General features: G+C 42.1%; 1 protein-coding gene across 1 annotated transcript in view; it reads left to right on the top strand.

Moving 5' to 3' along the window:
- LOC124555885 (delta(14)-sterol reductase LBR-like) overlaps nt 1-21,231 on the top strand; it is a 241,770-nt gene that overhangs the window by 207,556 nt on the left and 12,983 nt on the right. The window contains exon 15 of the mRNA XM_047129946.1: nt 19,143-19,441. Coding sequence (XP_046985902.1) covers nt 19,143-19,441 — 299 coding nt within the window. The remainder of the gene's footprint in view (nt 1-19,142; nt 19,442-21,231) is intronic.

Raw genomic sequence — 21,231 nt, 5'->3', positions numbered from 1 at the left:
TAAATACAATATACTTATACACATGCTCACAGCGCTAAAACTACACTCATGCTCATACACTCCTGGAAATTGAAATAAGAACACCGTGAATTCATTGTCCCAGGAAGGGGAAACTTTATTGACACATTCCTGGGGTCAGATACATCACATGATCACACTGACAGAACCACAGGCACATAGACACAGGCAACAGAGCATGCACAATGTCGGCACTAGTACAGTGTATATCCACCTTTCGCAGCAATGCAGGCTGCTATTCTCCCATGGAGACGATCGTAGAGATGCTGGATGTAGTCCTGTGGAACGGCTTGCCATGCCATTTCCACCTGGCGCCTCAGTTGGACCAGCGTTCGTGCTGGACGTGCAGACCGCGTGAGACGACGCTTCATCCAGTCCCAAACATGCTCAATGGGGGACAGATCCGGAGATCTTGCTGGCCAGGGTAGTTGACTTACACCTTCTAGAGCACGTTGGGTGGCACGGGATACATGCGGACGTGCATTGTCCTGTTGGAACAGCAAGTTCCCTTGCCGGTCTAGGAATGGTAGAACGATGGGTTCGATGACGGTTTGGATGTACCGTGCACTATTCAGTGTCCCCTCGACCATCACCAGTGGTGTACGGCCAGTGTAGGAGATCGCTCCCCACACCATGATGCCGGGTGTTGGCCCTGTGTGCCTCGGTCATATGCAGTCCTGATTGTGGCGCTCACCTGCACGGCGCCAAACACGCATACGACCATCATTGGCACCAAGGCAGAAGCGACTCTCATCGCTGAAGACGACACGTCTCCATTCTTCCCTCCATTCACGCCTGCCGCGACACCACTGGAGGCGGGCTGCACGATGTTGGGGCGTGAGCGGAAGACGGCCTAACGGTGTGCGGGACCGTAGCCCAGCTTCATGGAGACGGTTGCGAATGGTCCTCGCCGATACCCCAGGAGCAACAGTGTCCCTAATTTGCTGGGAAGTGGCGGTGCGGTCCCCTACGGCACTGCGTAGGATCCTACGGTCTTGGCGTGCATCCGTGCGTCGCTGCGGTCCGGTCCCAGGTCGACGGGCACGTGCACATTCCGCCGACCACTGGCGACAACATCGATGTACTGTGGAGACCTCACGCCCCACGTGTTAAGCAATTCAGCGGTACGTCCACCCGGCCTCCCGCATGCCCACTATACGCCCTCGCTCAAAGTCCGTCAACTGCACATACGGTTCACGTCCACGCTGTCACGGCATGCTACCAGTGTTAAAGACTGCGATGGAGCTCTGTATGCCACGGCAAACTGGCTGACACTGATGGCGGCAGTGCACAAATGCTGCGCAGCTAGCGCCATTCGACGGCCAACACCGCGGTTCCTGGTGTGTCCGCTGTGCCGTGCGTGTGATCATTGCTTGTACAGCCCTCTCGCAGTGTCCGGAGCAAGTATGGTGGGTCTGACACACCGGTGTCAATGTGTTCTTTTTTCCATTTCCAGGAGTGTAGATTAAGGATAATTGCAGAATGTGGTGCTACACAATGTGGCACTACACAAAACTGGCACTAATAGCATAGGCACATAGGGAACACACATGGCACAGACCTGTAAGTCCACGGTATTGGTGATAAGATGAGAAAACCGTCCCGAAACATATGCTACAAAACGCCACTGTTTCCTGCCCATGAATTGCGAGTGTTAAGGTTCTAGTTGAAAAATTTGGGGACAGCTTTCTGCTCACTTGGCCACAGTTTACAGGCACTGGTTTGAAAGGCAATGGCACATTACGGCTCCCATCTTTTGAAGATTTAGTCCAACAGATCATTGACTGGGATAATTTTTGAAAATCACGTAGAATACATCTTTACATTTTCACATGTATGCACATTTTTATTCAGGTTTCTCTTTTGCTACTGCAGCCTGAATCACAGTGTCCAATGACTAATTCTTACAAGGGAACCTCCCCATCGCACCCCCCTCACATTTAGTTATAAGTTGGCACAGTGGATAGGCCTTGATAAACTGAACACAGATAAAGTGAGAAAACAGGAAGAAGTTGTGTGGAACTGTGAAAAAATAAGCAAAATATACAAACTGAGTAGTCAGTGGGCCACATAAGCACCATAATGGACTATGAGAGATTAGGAGTGCCGTGGTCCCGTGGTAGCACGAGCAGCTGGAAAACGAGAGGTTCTTGGTTCAAGTCTTCCCTCGACTGAAAATTTTACTTTCTTTATTTTTGCATAGTTATTATCTGTCCATTCGTTCATTGACATCTCTGTTCACTGTAATAAGTTTAGTGTCTGTGTTTTGTGACCGCATCGCAAAACCGTGCGATTAGTAGACGAAAGGACGTGCCTCTCCAATGGTAACAGAAAACATTTGTCGCAAGGTCATAGGTCAACCGATTCCTCCATAGGAAAACACATCTGATATATTCTATACGACGCTGGTGACAGCATGTGCGTCACATGACAGGAATATATTGTCGACCCACCTAACTTGTACACTTGGCGAATGGGTAAAAAGATTCTTCTACCTTGCCCGATTTAGGTTTTCTTGTGGATGTGATAATCACTCCCAAAAAAGTGATGAAAACATAAGAGTTTGTCACATAAACTGAAAATAAAAAATTAAACTTTTCACTCGATAGAAGATTCGAACCTAGGACCTTTCGTTCCACAGCTGCTCATGTTACCACGAGACCACGGCGCTCCTGTGTTCCTATCGTCCTTAGTGTTGCCTATCTTCCCTTGAACTACTCAGTTTGTATATTTTGCTTATTTTTTCACAGTTCCACACAACTTCTTCCTGTTTTCGCAATTGATCTGTGTTCAGTTTTTCAAGGCCTATCCACTGTGCCAACTTATAACTAAATCTGAGGGGGGTCCGATGGGGAGGTTCCCTTGTTAGTAAGGGCGACTCACTCAGTTGTCACATGGTGTACAGGGAGTTTGGAAGGGTGAGCAGTTTTCTACCATAAATGGATACAGGCTGCACAGATGAGAGTCAGAATCCAGACTGTACCTGAGGCTGAAATTCTTATTACCCGAGTTTGTGATGGTAAATTACTGTGTAATTGTTGCACATGCTGAAGCAGCTATTAGCTCATCCAGATGGTTAAGGAGGTTGGGTGCTAAGGTACTGTTTACGAAGTTCAAATTTTGGGGGAGGTAATATATCTGGTTTCTCAGGCCAGTGTAATAGAGGACATGTTATGTTTAAAATTGTAGTTCCTGTTATGATAGCTAGAAGATAGAAAGTTGGTCTTGAACTATCACATATTGTACTGTTTACCAATATGCTGCCACCTTGCAGCTTCAACCATTCTGTACCCTTAGGTCATCCCTGCTTGTAACAATTCGCAATAACTGCTGTTGGATTGTATAAGCGACTTGCTTTTTAGAAATAGGGTTGTGGTGCCAGAATGGGCATATGGTGGCTTGCTCTTGCTGGCAACGCCAAAGCTCACATAGCAATATTAGCACATGGTTTTCCCGCCTTGCTTCCCATGCTGTTCTTCATGGGCCTTGTGTTTTCGCTGGTGGCCTTTTGAATTTTTCTCTTCTAATAGCATGATAAATTTGGTCATTGTAGTGGATGGCTTATCGTGGTTATTGTTCGCTGTAGAGATATTGAGAGTACTGGTAGCCTTGAAAGTTTTACTTACTCTATGTTTAATGTCTCTGAAATTTTTAATAAGGCTATTGGTAAATCATATTTCTACTCCTCAATACTTTTTGTTCTGAGGACCCATTGTCATTGTAAGGATCTAGTGTTTGTGAAGCTGTAAAACTTGTTTGTGATTTGACAGTATATTACCATAGATAAAAAAACCTGACCCCCCCCCCCCCCCCCCTTGCAAAAAAAAAAAAAAAAAAAAAAAAAAAAAAAAAAAAAAAAAAAAAAAAAAACCCCTACATATTGATTTTGCCAAAAGCACACAAGTGATTCTTGGTGTTGTCGCTCTCAGGGGCACTCTTGGTTGCTCTCTGTGAGAGGCACCCCTGTGCATCTTTGTGAATCGCAGCTCGATTGCATAGCACAACACAGAACTGTATGCTGTAGTGCTGTTGTGCAGGTTGCCTATCACAGTTGCTGACTTGAACAAATTTTTACAGTCTCCCATCTGACCTGGTATGGGCGAATTGTATAGTACACATACCAGGTATTGCTGCTTGATGCTGGGAACCAGACTAGCACATGTAGGCAAGCACATTCGGTGCCAGCTTGGACTATCACAGGGTGGTAACATAGTGATAGGGTTTTCCTGTCTGGAGGATTAATAAACTCTAGCATAACTGGTATCTCTTCATGTGCTTTATGTAGCCCATCCACAAACTTTCAGGGATTTTAGAATTGTATGCCGCTGCTACATACACCAACGAAGAATCCCAATCATTGCTATAGCTATTTGCATAGTGGCTTAGAATTTTCCCTCTCATTTGATGTACACATTCAGTTCTTCTGTTAGCCTGTGAGTTTAAAGAGATCATCTCAGTTTGTGAATAAGCAACAAATGGCATAACTTCTTCAGCAATGCTAACATAAATTTGGTGCCCTGATATGTGATTTTGTTTCCAGAATACCAAACTGTAGTAACCAATTACGCATCACTACGTTTCTACTGTGGCAGTTTGCCGGTTCTGGATAGCAACCATCCACATGTAATGTGTAAAATGATCTACAATTGATGAAGGTTTCTCGGGCTGCCAGCCGGATGGTAGTGTTGATTTTTCATGACGTTACGGGAAGTGTCATACTGCCCATCTTCTGGCGAAGTGTCGAGATTCACAGAGAGTGGGATATTTGTATGTGCGGTCACTCCCCTCCATTATACCTTGGGAGGCTGTGGTGGACCAGCAGCATGCGCGTGGTGGTGGGGGTAGCCGCCCCGGCGGCCGTGTTAGGTTACATGCTGCAGTCGGTCCTTTCCCACAGATAGGCTGGTAATGTCCTTGCCAGTTGTAGTGTGTGTGAGGTCATGCTATTCCTGCAAACCCTTGGATGAATTTGCTATAATAGTTTGATGATCCCTAAAAGACTGCAATTCCTTGCCTGCCTGAAGAGGTGTTGGAAAACTCCATACAGTGTTTACCAGTCTTGAACCTATTCTCATTTCGTCTTGGCTTATTAAATGCCCAAGTAATTCACTTCTTTGGCACAAAATGACACTTATATATGATAAGAGTTAGTTGTGCTTAGTGCAATTGCTGAAAAATGTCCCTCAACCAATGCACATCCCCTTTCATATTCCTAGCAAACACAACAATATCATCCAGATACGCCATACACTATTTCGGCTTTAGTCCCTTCAAAAACTGTCCAACTACTGTTGAATCATCACTTGTGCATTTCTTAGACCAAATGACATTTTCCAATGAGGTACTGAATAAATGCAGTTTTTGGTTGGTCCTTGAGTACTATTCCCAGTTGATGGTAGCCACTTATTAGATCCATAGTGGAAATATACGTACAGTTTCCCAAGTTATCAAGGGCTTCTGTTATATTTGGTTGGATACTCGCCTGTAATCGTACGACTCTTGAGGTATCTGTAGATGCTGCAGAACTGATACTGCTTCATTCCGTCAAGAACGTTTGTTGAGTACTATCACCACAGTTGCACCCTCTAGGCTGGTACTTGCCTTAATGATACCATTGCATAATTATTTGTTAATGAATTTCTCTATTACCAATTTTAGGTGAAGGGGCACCCTGTATGGCTTAAAGTACACAGGTGGTCGATTCCTAAATTGGAGCCTGTGCTTCGTCATTGGGATTGGTGGTAAAGGGCCATGAACTTTAAATAGATCATCTAATTCTAGCAGTAACTTCTCCATAAGAAGTCCCTCCATTCTTTCTTAATGCTTCACCCTTTCATGTAATGCAGTTATACTGGCAGCTTGGTCGTGGATATGGTCCGAACGTATCCATCTAGATCAGCTTTGTCTAGAACATCTAAATTAGCAACCAATAATTCCATAGACAAACTGATGATGCCATCAGTACCAAAATTATTGAAATCACTGGGCACTTCTGGTTCGCCACCCATCTCCTGTATGCATACAGTGCTTCTGTACACAAAACAGTGTGCTTCATGTAGCTCATAATTTTCCACCAATGGTTCCACCACACAAAATATGTTTACAGATAGTTCTGTTTCTACATTTGCTCATTGTAGTTTCCCTATGCCTTGCTGTACTTTATCATACAGATTGGTGTTCAGTGGCCGTGCACATGTTTTAACTGATTCATGGGTCACGAGTGGCAACCCTTGTGGCAGTATGTCATCGACAGAAGTTTTCAAAGATTGAACAATGTTTCCATGAGTTATACAATATGTTGTCCAAGGTCAGTTTTAGTATGATGCTTATACAGGAAACATGGCCCTAGGATCACGCAGTACCTTTCACCTACATGGGAAAAACTTCCATAGTTTCCTGGAATTGCTTTGATTCCACCTGAAAATTTAAACACTGGTGAACCTAGCAACTACACTTTGTTACCATTGACTCCCCATACATCTATAGCATAGAAGGTTTAACTGCATGTTTCCCGTGAGGTCCTGAGTTGTCTCACATGTGAGCTCCTGAGTGTAACAAAAATATATGCTCCCTACCATTTGACAATGTTGACTGGAATACTCTCTTTCAAATTCTAAAGGCGGCACGGGTAAAATACAGGGAACGAAAGGCTATTTACAATTTGTACAGAAACCAGATGGCAGTTACAAGAGTCGAAGGGCATGAAAGGGAAGCAGCGGTTGGGAAGGGAGTGAGACAGGGTTGTAGCCTCTCCCCAATGTTATTCAATCTGTATATTGAGCAAGCAGTAAAGGAAACAAAAGAAAAATTCAGAGTGGGTATAAAAATACATGGAGAAGAAATAAAAACTTTGAGGTTCGTCGATGACATTGTAATTCTGTCAGAGACAGCAAAGGACTTGGAACAGCAGTTGAACGGAATGGACAGTGTCTTGAAAGGAGGATATAAGATGAACATCAACAAAAGCAAAACGAGGATAATGGAATGTAGTCGAATTAAGTCGGGTGATGCTGAGGGAATTAGATTAGGAAATGAGACACTTAAAGTAGTAAAGGAGTTTTGCTATTTGGGGAGCAAAATAACTGATGATGGTCAAAGTAGAGAGGATATAAAATGTAGACTAGCAATGGCAAGGAAATCGTTTCTGAAGAAGAGAAATTTGTTAACATCGAGGTTAGATTTAAGTGTCAGGAAGTCGTTTCTGAAAGTATTTGTATGGAGTGTAGCCATGTATGGAAGTGAAACATGGACGATAAATAGTTTGGACAAGAAGAGAATAGAAGCTTTCGAAATGTGGTGCTACAGAAGAATGCTGAAGATTAGATGGGTAGATCACACAACTAATGAGGAGGTATTGATTAGAATTGGGGAGAAGAGGAGTTTGTGGCACAACTTGACAAGAAGAAAGGACTGGTTGGTAGGACATGTTCTGAGGCATCAAGGGATCACAAATTTAGCTTTGGAGGGCAGCGTGGAGGGTAAAAATCGTAGACGGAGACCAAGAGATGAATACACTAAGCAGATTCAGAAGGATGTAGGTTGCAGTAGGTACTGGGAGATGAAGAAGCTTGCACAGGATAGAGTAGCATGGAGAGCTGCATCGAACCAGTCTCTGGACTGAAGACCACAACAACAACAAACAACAACCATTTACCATGCTGGTCAAGCAACATTCTGCTTGACATAGATTATGCAGCATTAAAATTCACTGGGAGTACTGCTCGGCAGACTCTGAGCTGAATACTCATATTCCGCCCTTTACTGTTATGCCCTTTACTTCTACACTACTGGCCATTAAAATTGCTACACCAAGAAGAAATGCAGATGATAAACGGGTATTCATTGGACAAATATATTATACTAGAACTGACATGTGATTACATTTTCACGCAATTTGAGTGCATAGAGCCTGAGAAATCAGTACCCAGAACAACCACCTCTGGCCGTAATAATGGCCTTGATACACCTGGGCATTGAGTTCGACAGGCTTGGGTGGCGTGCACAGGTACAGCTGCCCATGCAGCTTCAACACGATACCACAGTTCATCAAGAGTAGTAACTGGCGTATTGTGACGAGCCAGTTGCTCGACCACCATTGACCAGACGTTTTCTGTTGGTGAGAGATCTGGAGAATGTGCTGTCCAGGGCAGCAGTCGAACATTTTCTGTATCCAGAAAGGCCCATAGAGGACCTGCAACATGCGGTCGTGCATTATCCTGCTGAAATGTAGGGTTTCGCAGGGATCAAATGAAGGGTAGGGCCACGGGTCGTAACACATCTGAAATGTAATGTCCACTGTTCAAAGTGCCGTCAGTGCGAACAAGAGGTGACAGAGACGTGTATCCAATGGCGCCCCATACCATCACGCCGGGTGATACGCCAGTATGGCGATGACGAATACACACTTCCAATGTACGTTCACTGCAACGTCGCCAAACACTGATGCGACCATCATGATGCTAAACAGAACCTGGATTCGGTTGAAAAAATGATGTTTTGCCATTCGTGGACCCAGGTTTGTCGTTGAGTACACCATCGCAGGTGCTCCTGTCTGTGATGCAGCGCCAAGGGTAACCGCAGCCTTTGTCTCCAAGCTGATAGTCCATGCTGCTGCAAACATCGTTGAACTGTTCGTGCAGATGGTTATTGTCTTGCAAACGTCCCCATCTGTTGACTCAGGGATTGAGACGTGGCTGCACGATCCGTTACAGCCATGCGGATAAGATGCTTATCACCTCGACTGCTAGTGATACGAGGCTGTTGGGATCCAGCACCGCGTTCTGTATTACCCTCCTGAACCCACCGATTCTATATTCTGCTAACAGTCATTGGATCTCGACCAACGTGAGCAGCAATGTCGCGATACGATAAACCGCAATCGCAAAAGGCTACAATCCGACCTTTATCAAAGTCGGAAACATGATGGTACGCATTTCTCCTCCTTACATGAGGCATCACAACAACGTTTCACCTGGCAACGCCATTCAACTGCTGTTTGTGTGTGAGAAATTGGTTGGAAACTTTCCTCATGTCAGCACGTTGTAGTTTTTGCCATTGGCGCCAACATTGTGTGAATGCTCTGAACAGCTAATCATTTGCATATCACAGCATCTTCTTCCTGTGGGTTAAATTTCACATCTGTAGCACGTCATCTTCATGGTGTAGCAATTTTAATGGCCACCAGTGTATACTCTCACTCTTCCATACCTATTACAGTGAGACTGACAACAGTTTTTTTGTATGTAGCCTACCGTATTTACTCGAATCTAAGCCGCACTGTTTTTCCGGTTTTTGTAATCCAAAAAACCGCCTGCAGCTTAGAATCGAGTGCAAAGTAAGCGGAAGCTCTGAAAAATGTTGGTAGGTGCTGCCACAACTAACTTCTGCCTTCGAATATGTGTAGCGCTGCACAGGCATGCTTTGCAGGCACAAAGATAAATACTGGCGCCAAAACCTCTGCGTCAGTAAAAAAAATTTTAAAGAAAGGTGGAAGACAAGCTTTTTTCTCCGCCCCGAGTTTCAACCACTTCATTTTCATACATTATCCAACGAAGCAAATACAATTTCCGTATTGTTCATCTTTGAATGTAGCAGCATTTCAATGTACTACGAAAATCTGACTGGCAAGACTGGGATGTTTCTCAATATGGCCAACTCTACGTTCTGAATTTTTTCCTACCTGTGAGAAGAGATGGTTGCTAATAGGAACTTCTATGAATTGTGAATCACACGCAGTATTCTCTTCATCATAAGAATAATACGAATATAAACATTTTACCATGCATTCTTTCGTATTTGCTGCTATCTCATTTAAATCCTGTCTGTAATAAGCTACGAAACTAGAGTGAGACAACAACAAACGCGGAAGAATATACATATCATGTCATGTTTATATTCGTATTCTTATGCCTAATAGTGATACAGTCAGAATTGAAGCATGGCAATTGACTAGATTTTTAAATCTAAGATGAGTAATTTCTGTGCAGAATATAATGTACTAAAGAGGCGTCTGCAAAGATTTTCAAACAGAGAAAAATTTTCGCTAAACTCTCGTTCAGAACATCTTCTATCATACGCAGTCTACTATTTGGTTCTTGTTGATAATTATCAAAGAAAGCAGCAGCGTAGTAACAACAAATAGCAGTCTCTTGCCATTGTTTCCATATTGAGACGATTCCTCTCTTTTTAAAATTGTAAGCGGCGGCAGGGCGCACAAAAGCAAGCCATGCCGCGAGCGGCGACAGGCCGTAAACTCATTATCAGAATGCGATAAACAATGTATGACAGTACAGTAATGCATTTTCAGCTTAGTGACGTAAACACCTATAACAAAGAGAACGGCACTTATCAGATCAAAGAAAAATAAGCAATCGATTCAAACCAGACGAAGCACATGAAAAAGGAAGGGTACCCGTATAAATACGGACGGAGCGACTGACGCATAGCAATGGCTACCTGGTACAGCTTAACTGCTAAGCTTACGACTCGAACCAAACTACTGTAGCTGTATCGTCATTTATTCGACCTAAATTGTGTCTCATATTACAATGGACCAACTTTGTTTCGATTTGGAGGTGTGGCCTAAAACTTTTCTCTCCTCTTGAATTTCGAGTCTCAAACTTCAGGTGCGGCTTAGATTGGGGAAAATTTTTTTTCCTTGATTTCGAGTCTCATTTTTCAGGTGCGGCTTAGATTCGAGTAAATACGGTAAACATCTACATTGATAGCACTTAACATCAGTAGAAGAGGCAGTACATTAGGTGGTAGTTACCATAGAAATGCGTCTAATGCTCTCTGTTCCACATCCGGAAGAACAATCTTATTTGTTTTGTCACTCTGTGTTAATTCATAAGTTTTAATGTTTATTTTCTGTATCATAGCTGCAAAATTCTTACCTATTCACTGTGATTCTGCGACATTCCATTTAACTGTTCGCGATAGTATCTACAGCAATTCTCTCTCTTCCATTGCTGCACCACACCTTGCCATATTAGTCCATTGAACAATTGAGCATTTTGTAGGTCCTCATGCTGCATTACATAACTTTTCATGTCTCCTGCCAAACATGACTTGGTCATTTGCAGCAGCTGTTCATCTGTCCTAGATCCCGGCTTTGTAGCTGTCAACAGCTTTTCTACAATTGATAATATATCCTCTCCTAAATAACATTATGGCACTCTCAGAAGGTGCTACATCCAGAGCTGCCTGAAATGCCATAGACATCAGAAGCAGCAGCAACTCTCTCGAGAACAGCAATTGCAGCTGCAGCTTAAGTGCAGGGTGACACTTCATTTTCCTCCTCAGAAGATGACAGTAAAGCAGTATTTTTCTCTTCTGCATCATCAGCAGAATTGATGACTCGTTCTTCAACAGTACAGTTTTCGTTGTCTGCCAGCATCCATTCTTCCAGATTGGCAGTGCAAGAGGGTACCAACTGGTGTAAGCCTGTCGAAGAACAACATCAGAATCCAAAGTTGTATTTGCATTATGAGTAAGTTCAGATGCTGCATCATCATTTTCCTCTTCAGTCTGTGCTGCATTATCAGTCACTGTCCAGGCCTTCTTAAAACATTAGTTATGGTGTTTGTTGTAACTTCATCCCAAGCAGCAGAGATTTTGAGGACAGGTTGCAGTACATTCCAATGTGGAAAGGTTTTCTTGTAGTCTGATTGAATTAATGGCAGCCTTAACAAGAAGGTGCTGTAATTATGCTTCATAGAGGTGATTATTTCTCCAGTGACTGTAGACAGCTTGTAGTGTTAGGTGGTATGAATACAACTTCTAAATTCAGAAGTTCCAGGTCATCGAACTGATGTGCCAGGCAGTGGTCCAAAGTTGCCAAAATACTTCTCTACCTCACAGCCATTTGTTGTTGAACTTTTAAGAGCCAGCTGTGGGAGGGAGTCTGGTCATCCAAGCTTCATTGTTGTTCTCATAGTGGCGTACCAGATTGAACAGATTGACACATTTTTTAAAAAATGTGGATTTTTGTATTTTTCAATCATTAATGGTTTGAGCTTATGAGAACCATCTCAATTACAACACAAGACCACCACCAGTCTCTCTTTCCTGCGTTTGCCTCTTGACAATTTTTTCACCCTTGATACATTGTGTTTGTGCCGGCTTCATCCATATTAAATAAATACAGATACAAATGACAGAGCTTGGATTAAAATTCCCGCACCCTCTCATTGGCATCTTCCTCATTTCATCAATGTGTTTTCCCACAAACATTTACAATATACATTTTATGCCTCTTCTGAAAATGCCATAGCCAGCCCTCAGAGCACACAAACCCTTTTTTGTGGGCGATTTCACGAGCATTTTCTTGAAGCATGGGGCCAGATGACAGAATTTGCTGTGAGTACATGTGTTGGAATAATTCAAACAGTGAATCGTTCATGGTTGGCTGTCCTCATGCACTTGCTATTGCTGCAAAATGAATAGCTTGCCAGACTCTCCTCTATTTTCTGTCTTGAAATAGACTTTGAGATTTGAAAGTGTCTGCGACATGTGTTTTAGTCTTCCCTTCACTATTGATTACATGTAGAATTTGATGCTTTTGTGTTAACATCAGAGAATTAAGAGCTTGTTGGTAGCATTAAGAGCTCGTTTCTATTTCAGCACCATATTGTGTGAGATAGGAGGGGGGGGGGGGGGAATTGGATTTCACTGTTCGTAATAATCAGAGACAGACAGATCTCTGCATTGTTGTACATTTCACTCTCTTTGTAATCTACCAACCAACCCTGTCTTCCCCTTCCCTTGTGTCTTACACTGTGGTAATGACATGAGCAGCAATCAAGCGATTGTGCCATTGTTGTGAAATTACAATACAGCAAGCTATTGAGGAAAAGTATGTGAAACACAATGCACTACATATGTATGTATTTATTTGGTTTAGGTAAAGAATGAGATGTGGAACATGTAATGTGGGGGGTCAAATTTTAGTTTGTAGGACGAATTATCTGAAATTTTGTTTGTCATATTGGGAAATAGTGAGGGTCTACTACATATTCCATTTTGTACAGCAAACTTGAACTGGAAGAAGGATATTACTGACAGATGCTCAAACAGTCAAGTTCGGCTACTTTTGCTCTTTGTGTAATTACTAGTCTTGGAAACAAACGAATCAGCCTCTTGACATAGTCTGCATTTTTCCACTTAATAAAGTCCTGCAGAACAATTGTCTGGTGTAACTCGTCACTTACAAAGAAAGTATTGAGTGCACAAAAATATATGGTGTTTATCTGCAGTTGTATAGGTACCTCATCAAGGAGTCAGTCATTTTAGCTGCACCATCACAGTACATATATTCACTAATGAAATTCGTCTCTCATAATTTTTCACAATTTGAGAAGAATAGTGATGTCCACACCTATATTGCTAGATGAAAATATGACTTTTATTGGCCATTGTTAAAGCTGTCAGTGGCTCACAAGTTCAAGATGAGCAATAGAAAGTTTGGTCATTTGCCTGATAACATAAAATGTCTGACAAGTAGCAAAGCAAGTTTTAAACCTAACTTAAAATAATTTCTCGTGGAGAACTGTTCCTATTCCGTGGACTAATGTCTATTAAAAGCTTTTAAGTATAGTTACCTGAATAGGACTAAAATATAATATGTTCATTAATGTTAACATTAACCATGTATATGTATCCTGTAAAATGATTAATTCCAAATAATTTCAGCGGAAGATATCACTGAAATGATCTATGGAACATGTAAGCAACTAAACCACCCATTATGTTGCTTGAATCTGCTGTTTGCTTCTGATGCCAGTTGTAGAGGAGTCAAGATGGCTCTAGTATTTATTGATGTTGTTACAGGTTGCAGAGGTGTTGCAGTATGGCTGCCAGGGCACTACATACATAGAGCCAAGTGGGTTGGCTGTCAGTGCTTGCTTAGCTCAGCATGCAGCAGCAAGTGGCACCCAGGATACAGAGTTGGCAGGCCAGAGAGACACACCGTTGTGTAGAAGCCAAGTCAGTTCCTTGCTGGTCACGTAGAGCTGGGGGGGGGGGGGGGGGGGGGGGGGCGGTCAGGCCCAAGTAAGGGGCAGAAATAAAGCCCTCCACACCAATCAGGGCCTTATTACTGAACACACACTAATATCTCAACAGACAGGCAACAGGCACATCATGGCAACAAACTGTGAAATAATCCAGTCACACCGTTTGATGCATATGTGTGACCAGCAAGCAGTGTGTGGGGGGCCCAATGTAGAAGGCACCCAATCGTGTTTTCGAACCAAGGACCCCCGACATAGGATGCAGCAGCCTGAGGATGGAAGCATTCAGTATTAGAGTGCCCACATGCAGGGCAGGCAGCAACTCAGCAGTAAGTCAGGTGCAGATGGTACCTAAGCATAGGCTGTGAACCATCTACCCTCTGGTGCATGCCTTTGAGTTGGTTCAAGTCAGCCAGCAGATGGCTTCTGATAGAAAGTACCATTGCAGCTCCTGGCAGCATCAGGACCAGGTGTACCTCAGACCTGCAGCTAGTGGAGGCAGTGTCTTGTTGTAGTTGGGCTGGATGACCCACATCAGGTCAATGACTGGCATGGAGTACTTCTCAGAGCTGGAGTGGATGGTACTTACAGCAGCTTGTCCCGCACTGTTGTGACAGGACATCATTTTTGACTGCATAGACCACAGAAGTGGTGCAGTGCTGGGTTCAGACATGAAGTAAACCACGCCACTACTGCAACAATCTGGCCCTTGTACTACGTGGCGTTGACAATGTACCAGCCTCGGCAGGAGACAGAGAGTCTAGTCATGTGGGGGGGGGGGGGGGGGGGGGTCAGGCCCAAGTAAGGATTGAACATCGTTTGTGATCAGAATATTTATTGAACAATGTATGGTTGAAAGAGCAATTAAATCAATTCAGAAAAAATTACTTGTGAGCTTACAACACCGTTACACTGATCCAAATTGTACTGTTAAAAACACAGGAAACCGAAAATGTTGTACATCGTAATGAAAATTTATGTTCAGAGACAACAAATAAGCTTTTCACTTAACTATGACATTTATGGAAGCAAATACTTTCAAAAACCAACTTCACAGAAGCGAAGCAGTTGTTGCAGTTCCTTGAGAATTCATTGCTTATCACTAAGTTTCTGTTCCTATAATGAGATACCATGTAATTATGGGGACACACAAATTTTTATTAGTACAAGCTTAAGTGACAGAAGAACGATGAAAAAATTTAATACAGTATCGGTGCTTCAAAGCAACAGCTACAACAAGAAGAATTTGTATAACAAACAATTTAGCAATTCACCTGATCGTATTTTCTGACAGCCAGTTACTGATTTACAGTTGCTTGGTATCACAGAATGTTGTACAAGACTACTGACCAAAGGAATGAAAACTTAATAAAACCATGACCTTAAAAATTTACATTCAGTTTCCCAAAAACACACACACACACACACACACACACACACACACACACACACACACACACACACACATATATATATATATATATATATATATATATATATATATATATATATATTAAAAAAACTGCTGGTATTGTCTGGCAAGAAAAATGACCTTTAAGTTTAGGAAATAATCAAATCATAAACTTAACCCGTTGACCATGAAACTAAACACAATATGGCTATCAGCATAATTACACACCCACATACCAGTAGAAAGGGGCAGAAATAAAGCCCTCCACACCAATCAGGGCCTTATTGCTGAACACACACTAATATCTCAACAAAGAGATAAAAAGATTCGCTTACCGACCGCAATTCAGTTTCAAAACGGCACATCTGGCATAACAGTAGCAAGGGAACACCACATAGGACAGAAAATCGACAACATTTGAATGGATGCACACAACTGGGAAGCAAATTTCGATTACATTCACAGACAGTATCTTAAATACCAAGAAATTGGCACGAATCCTTTTCCCCAAAATTAACAAGTTAACTAGCAAGCATCAAAGCCACTCACAGCAGTGAATGAGGTAACTTATGCCAAAGTCCACAAAGCTGTCGTATATAACAAGGTAAAAACACAGTATGTTATAATTATAGAAAATTGCTGGTACAATAAGCAGTTGGTACAAACACATGAAGGTCTCTTGAACTCACATTCAACGTACCTATGACCAGAGCTTAAGCAAACAGGAAGATTGAACTGGTATTTTTGTATTTCTAATTGCCGTGAAGGTGGGTAAGGCACATAAGCAGACAGGCGACGCACTGGGAAAGACATTGGAAAGGAACATTTTGCAAATCTCACACAGTCCCCAAATTCATTCAACAGGCTTAAATACCAAACTTCTGCAGTAGGAGTAGCTTCAGCCGCCTCTTGTTCTCCGGAGCCTGTAGGATTTAAGCTTATTGTCGGACATGTGATGCCAAGTCCAGTTGTCCAACAGAGAAATCACACAGCCCAAATCACAACACACTGTGCCTGAAGAGCCCTTCCTTCTCCGTCACCTGCCTCTGTCTGACTCACTCCTCACACTGCCACTTGATTATGTCAATACGGCACACACTTCGATACAGGTAAAGATGGCATGGGGCAGATGTACCATGACCTATCAACACGGTATGGATCAGACTATTTTTGTGTTTATTTTAATGTCCAAATTTTGTAAATCTTACATGAAAGTATTGCAATTTTAATGCACACTTTCTCTTGTATAATTATAGGTTTCATATCAATATAAGAAATTCAGCAACTGGATCATATCTCGAATCAGTACACACAGCACAATCTTATCAAATAGGTAAAACAGTTGTTTGATTTTTGGAGAAAAATTCAATGGTACACCACTTTTAACAGTTACTTATTATAAACCCATTATCAGATTTTGCAGACATATGAGAATAATGTCATCTCATTTTTAGGTGTCATAAAAAATTCAGAAACTGTTTACATGTTACAAATGTGAATCTTCATCTAACAAACATGTGATCTTGTGCACATTTCAACACTGTCACATCATATTAATATTTACAAACTCAACAAATGTGAAATAGTGTTACATTTCCCATAGTGCATGTTCTTTTCTACGTATTATACAAAAGGACAATTTAGAAAATGACAACTTCTGTTGGTTAATGTGAAAAGTATGTATTACATGGGGCTGTCTTATTAAGGAACTGTCTTTAGCTCTTTGCGAGAGAGTCGTCGTCTTTTTCTTTTGCCTTTATCTCGTACCTACACAGGGTTGGCGTGGTTATCAGATTTGGCATTGCTACGAGGTTGGCTGGATGCCCTTCATGTTGCCACAAAATTTTCCTGTCATTTTTATCAAGGCTTGCATTTATATACATTGCATGCAAGGAAATCTCTTGTGAAAATGCAGGAATTGTAGATGTGTACTACTTGATTATTGGCAGTGTTATACATACCTAAGGGCTGCACACAGCCACACTTCTTTTCAACATGTAGATATATTTCTTATCAAAACAGCTTTCGTAACTATTTGGAAATCCAGTAATGTTTGATAATTTAATAGATAAACATATAAGGATGTCTTAACTAGTTACAATAAAGGCATACCTTGGTTAACAATATTTCAGTTGCTGAACGAGGTAGCACTCTCTTTCTCCATCCTTCCCCAGTGTGAACTTGGACCTGATCTGTAATTGTCAGTAGGACAATGTATAGTGCTGCTTTCTACAACTAGACTCTCACTTTTTAAAGCACTTTATATTCAAAGTTAATGATCATGTGTTTGCCATTTTTTGTGCTTATGTCAACATATCCAAGAATTAAAGAAATGAGGGTGTGCTGAAAAGTAATACCTCTGAATTTTCATGTTAAAATTTAAAGCTGTTTAAATAAAGCAAACTTTATTAACATTCTACATCTTTGTTCTTCATGTCCTCTGCCGCTAGAGGTCTCTGAATTTTAACTTAAAACATGATGGTGTATAACAAAGCTGCTGGTACGTGAGAAACAGCGTGCTGTAATAAAGGTTCGAATTCAAAGCTTTTCTCTGCACATGAAACACCCTTTCCTTTAGCAAGACAATGCCAGACCACATATGAGCATTGCAGTGTCTGCAACAGTCCGACACACTGCATTCACTGTCATTGATCATTCTCCATCCAGTCCCAACTTGGTCCCATCTGATTTTCATCTGTTTTTCATCTGTTTGCAAAACTTAAAGAACACCTTCGAGGACTTCGATTTGATAATGATGAAGCAATGCAAGAATACGTGAGATTGTGGCTCCATCAACAATGTTAAACATTATACAGTGACAGTATCAACAAACTAGTCTCCTGTTGTTGGGGAAAAGCTTTTGTCGCCAGGGTGACTATGTTGTGAATTAAATATGTAGACGCAAAGAATACTGATGTAGAATATTAACATCATTTGTTTTATTTAAAATCTTTTAAGAATTTTCACATAAAACCCCTCACAGCCGTGCCTCGCCACCCGCCCCTCACAGCTGTGCCTCGCCACCCGCCCCTCACAGCTGTGCCTCGCCACCCGCCCCTCACAGCCGCGCCTCGCCACCCGCCCCTCACAGCCGCGCCTCGCCACCCGCCCCTCACAGCCGCGCCTCGCCACCCGCCCCTCACAGCCACGCCTCGCCACCCGCCCCTCACAGCCGCCCCTCACCACCCGACCCTCGCTACCCGCCCCCCACAGCTGCGCCTCGCCACCAACTCCTCACAGCTGCGCCTCGCCACCCACCCCTCACAGCCGCGCCTCATCACCTACCCCCTCCCCTTCCCTGTCCGTTATGCCTCGCCACGTGCCCCCTCCTCTCCCCTCCCCTCTCCGCTATGCTTCACCACATGCCCCTCCTCTTTCCCTACCTGCTATTACTTGCCACCTGCCCAATCCCAGACACATCTCTGTACCCATCCCAGTTGGTGGCCATAGCAAGGGGATTGTGGGGTAGTTGTGTCGGGGAGGGGACTGTTGGGGTGGTGTATTTAACAGTGAGTACTTGTTCTTGATCAGTCATTGAGGGATTTTTCTTAATTCTGGTTGTGATTTTCTCCCTGGTTTGTAATATGAAGCCTGTTGTAATGACTACCATATAAATATTGCAATTGTAAATTTCGTGGAGTAAATTTAATTAATGTTCTCAAGGAACATAAAGTTATCTCTTTCTATATTTTGTTCCACAGGAATTTTCGCAGCCCTGTTTGCACTGGTTCTAATTTCATCAGTGTGCTACTTCAAAAGGGAAGTTGCTGACATTGTAGTCAGTGTGTATAGTGAGGCTGCAGTTTCAGCAATGCTTGTGGGAATTGTATTTTCTCTAATTCTGTACAGAAGAGGTGGTAAATTGCCTATCTCCTATCTTAATCCATATGGATCAAAAGGCTTTATGTGGTATGACTTCTGGATGGGACGAGAAGTTACTCCTCGTATTGGAAAATTCAATGTAAAGCTCATCCTTCATCGATTTTCCATAATTATTGTGGTAAGTAAATATTATTTTTGCAGCAAATGTGATACTATAACTTCATTATTAGATCATTTCTGTGTATGTGACGTAAAGAAATTAAAAGGCAAACAGAAAAGCATCAACTTCATGCCAAGGTGACCCACCTCTGGCCAATGCGGTTTATCCCCAGTGACAAGATAAATCTTGATTGTAGGTATATGTTTTGATCTTGTTAATTGAATAAATTATCTTCAACATTTGTTCTGGTACCATGATGTACGTGTAAAGAAATTTGCACAGTACTTCAAAATGGGATTAACATCATATCTATGTTTGTGTCAACTTTTATTGTCGTTTGAGGGAGGTGTGGGATCAGGATCTCCAGAAAGGTCCCAGCTTAATGTTCCTACTCTGAAGAGTGTTGTGTGTCCTGTCTAAATATGGAATCTGACTCCAAATATCTTGTATCTGTTGAATAAAAATAAATGTCATGTTCAACAAATATGATAAAATAAATATTAACATTATATTATGGGTGCCTGGGCATGGCCTATGATTCTGTAGACTATAGCCCAGCTGCATGGCTGAACCTGTGTGAGCTATTTGCCTACGCTGGCTGCAGATGCCTGTTTGCCCATATGTTGGTTGAATAGTGTCTGGACAAATTAGAGCACAATAATACGCACAAAAACACTTACAGGCACTAGAAAATATACTGTTAACAGTAAAGGAAATCTATGGATTGAAATAAGAACCACAAAATATCTTTATTTACTTTAAAGCTGTTGCATTACATGGCACTTCAGCAAAATATAACAAAGTTTATGTCACACTTATGAATACCATCTCATTTCTGGAACTTATTCAAAGTCTTTCATGTCTCTCTCCATACATATTTCCCTGTTGTAGAATGCTTCAGTATTACCTGACTGGAATTTTTGCTGTGGTGAAAGTTCATGTGGTATGGTAAGCGTATTATACCATCTTCCTGTTATGGTGTTAGAACTTCTAGGATTCATTAAGCTGCTATCCAAAGCCAGCTGGAACATCCACAGCTTATCTGTGGGTTCCTGAGGACACACGCACAGTAGCAGTCACTGACAGAAAGTCCTGTGCTACATCATTTCCACTTTGTGTAGATCACCTCCTTCCAAATTTCAGGGATACCAGCTGCTTTGCTTCTCATTAATGAAACTGAGCTATTACACTGTTGCCAAAAAGAGAATTGTCATACTTAACTTCACAAGCTGCATCAGTAAAGGGCTCTCATGCAAAGTGGACACCTTAAAACAAACATCAGAGGGCACACACAGTTGTACAGACAAGTGATTTCGAACTGACCATAATTATGAATCTTGTGGACATGGATTTGTCGTATGGTGTCATTTTAGTTTGAACATGGTATGTTATTTGTTGAATGAATGTGTTGATCACACCAAGTGACCACAACTTAAGATGACCACCATTTTGTTTGCATGACCATAATGGCAGTATAGTATTAGTTCAATTCTGAAACATTGCAGCTGGTGCAGATGTGTTTGATGGTTGAACATTGTCTTACTGCAAACTGCATTGGTAATATGTGTTGTCCACATAGGCATTGTCACCAGAATGGTTGAGGAGTCTTGGTTTAACATATCCGATTGTGATGGCCACATATGAATGAAATGCTGCCACAGTGATTGCAATCCTGCAAATGATGTGGGACATCACTGGATGCAACTTGAGTTCTCATTTTGTACATCTCAAGTGCAATCTAAAGAATAACTAGTAAATCAACTATGTTTTTGAAGTAGAAGACTTACACCTCCAGCAGACAACTCAGG

The sequence above is a fragment of the Schistocerca americana genome, chromosome X, assembly GCF_021461395.2.
Source record: "Schistocerca americana isolate TAMUIC-IGC-003095 chromosome X, iqSchAmer2.1, whole genome shotgun sequence".
In the NCBI taxonomy this organism is placed as follows: domain Eukaryota; kingdom Metazoa; phylum Arthropoda; class Insecta; order Orthoptera; family Acrididae; genus Schistocerca; species Schistocerca americana.
This window is presented reverse-complemented; position numbering and strand designations above follow the sequence as displayed.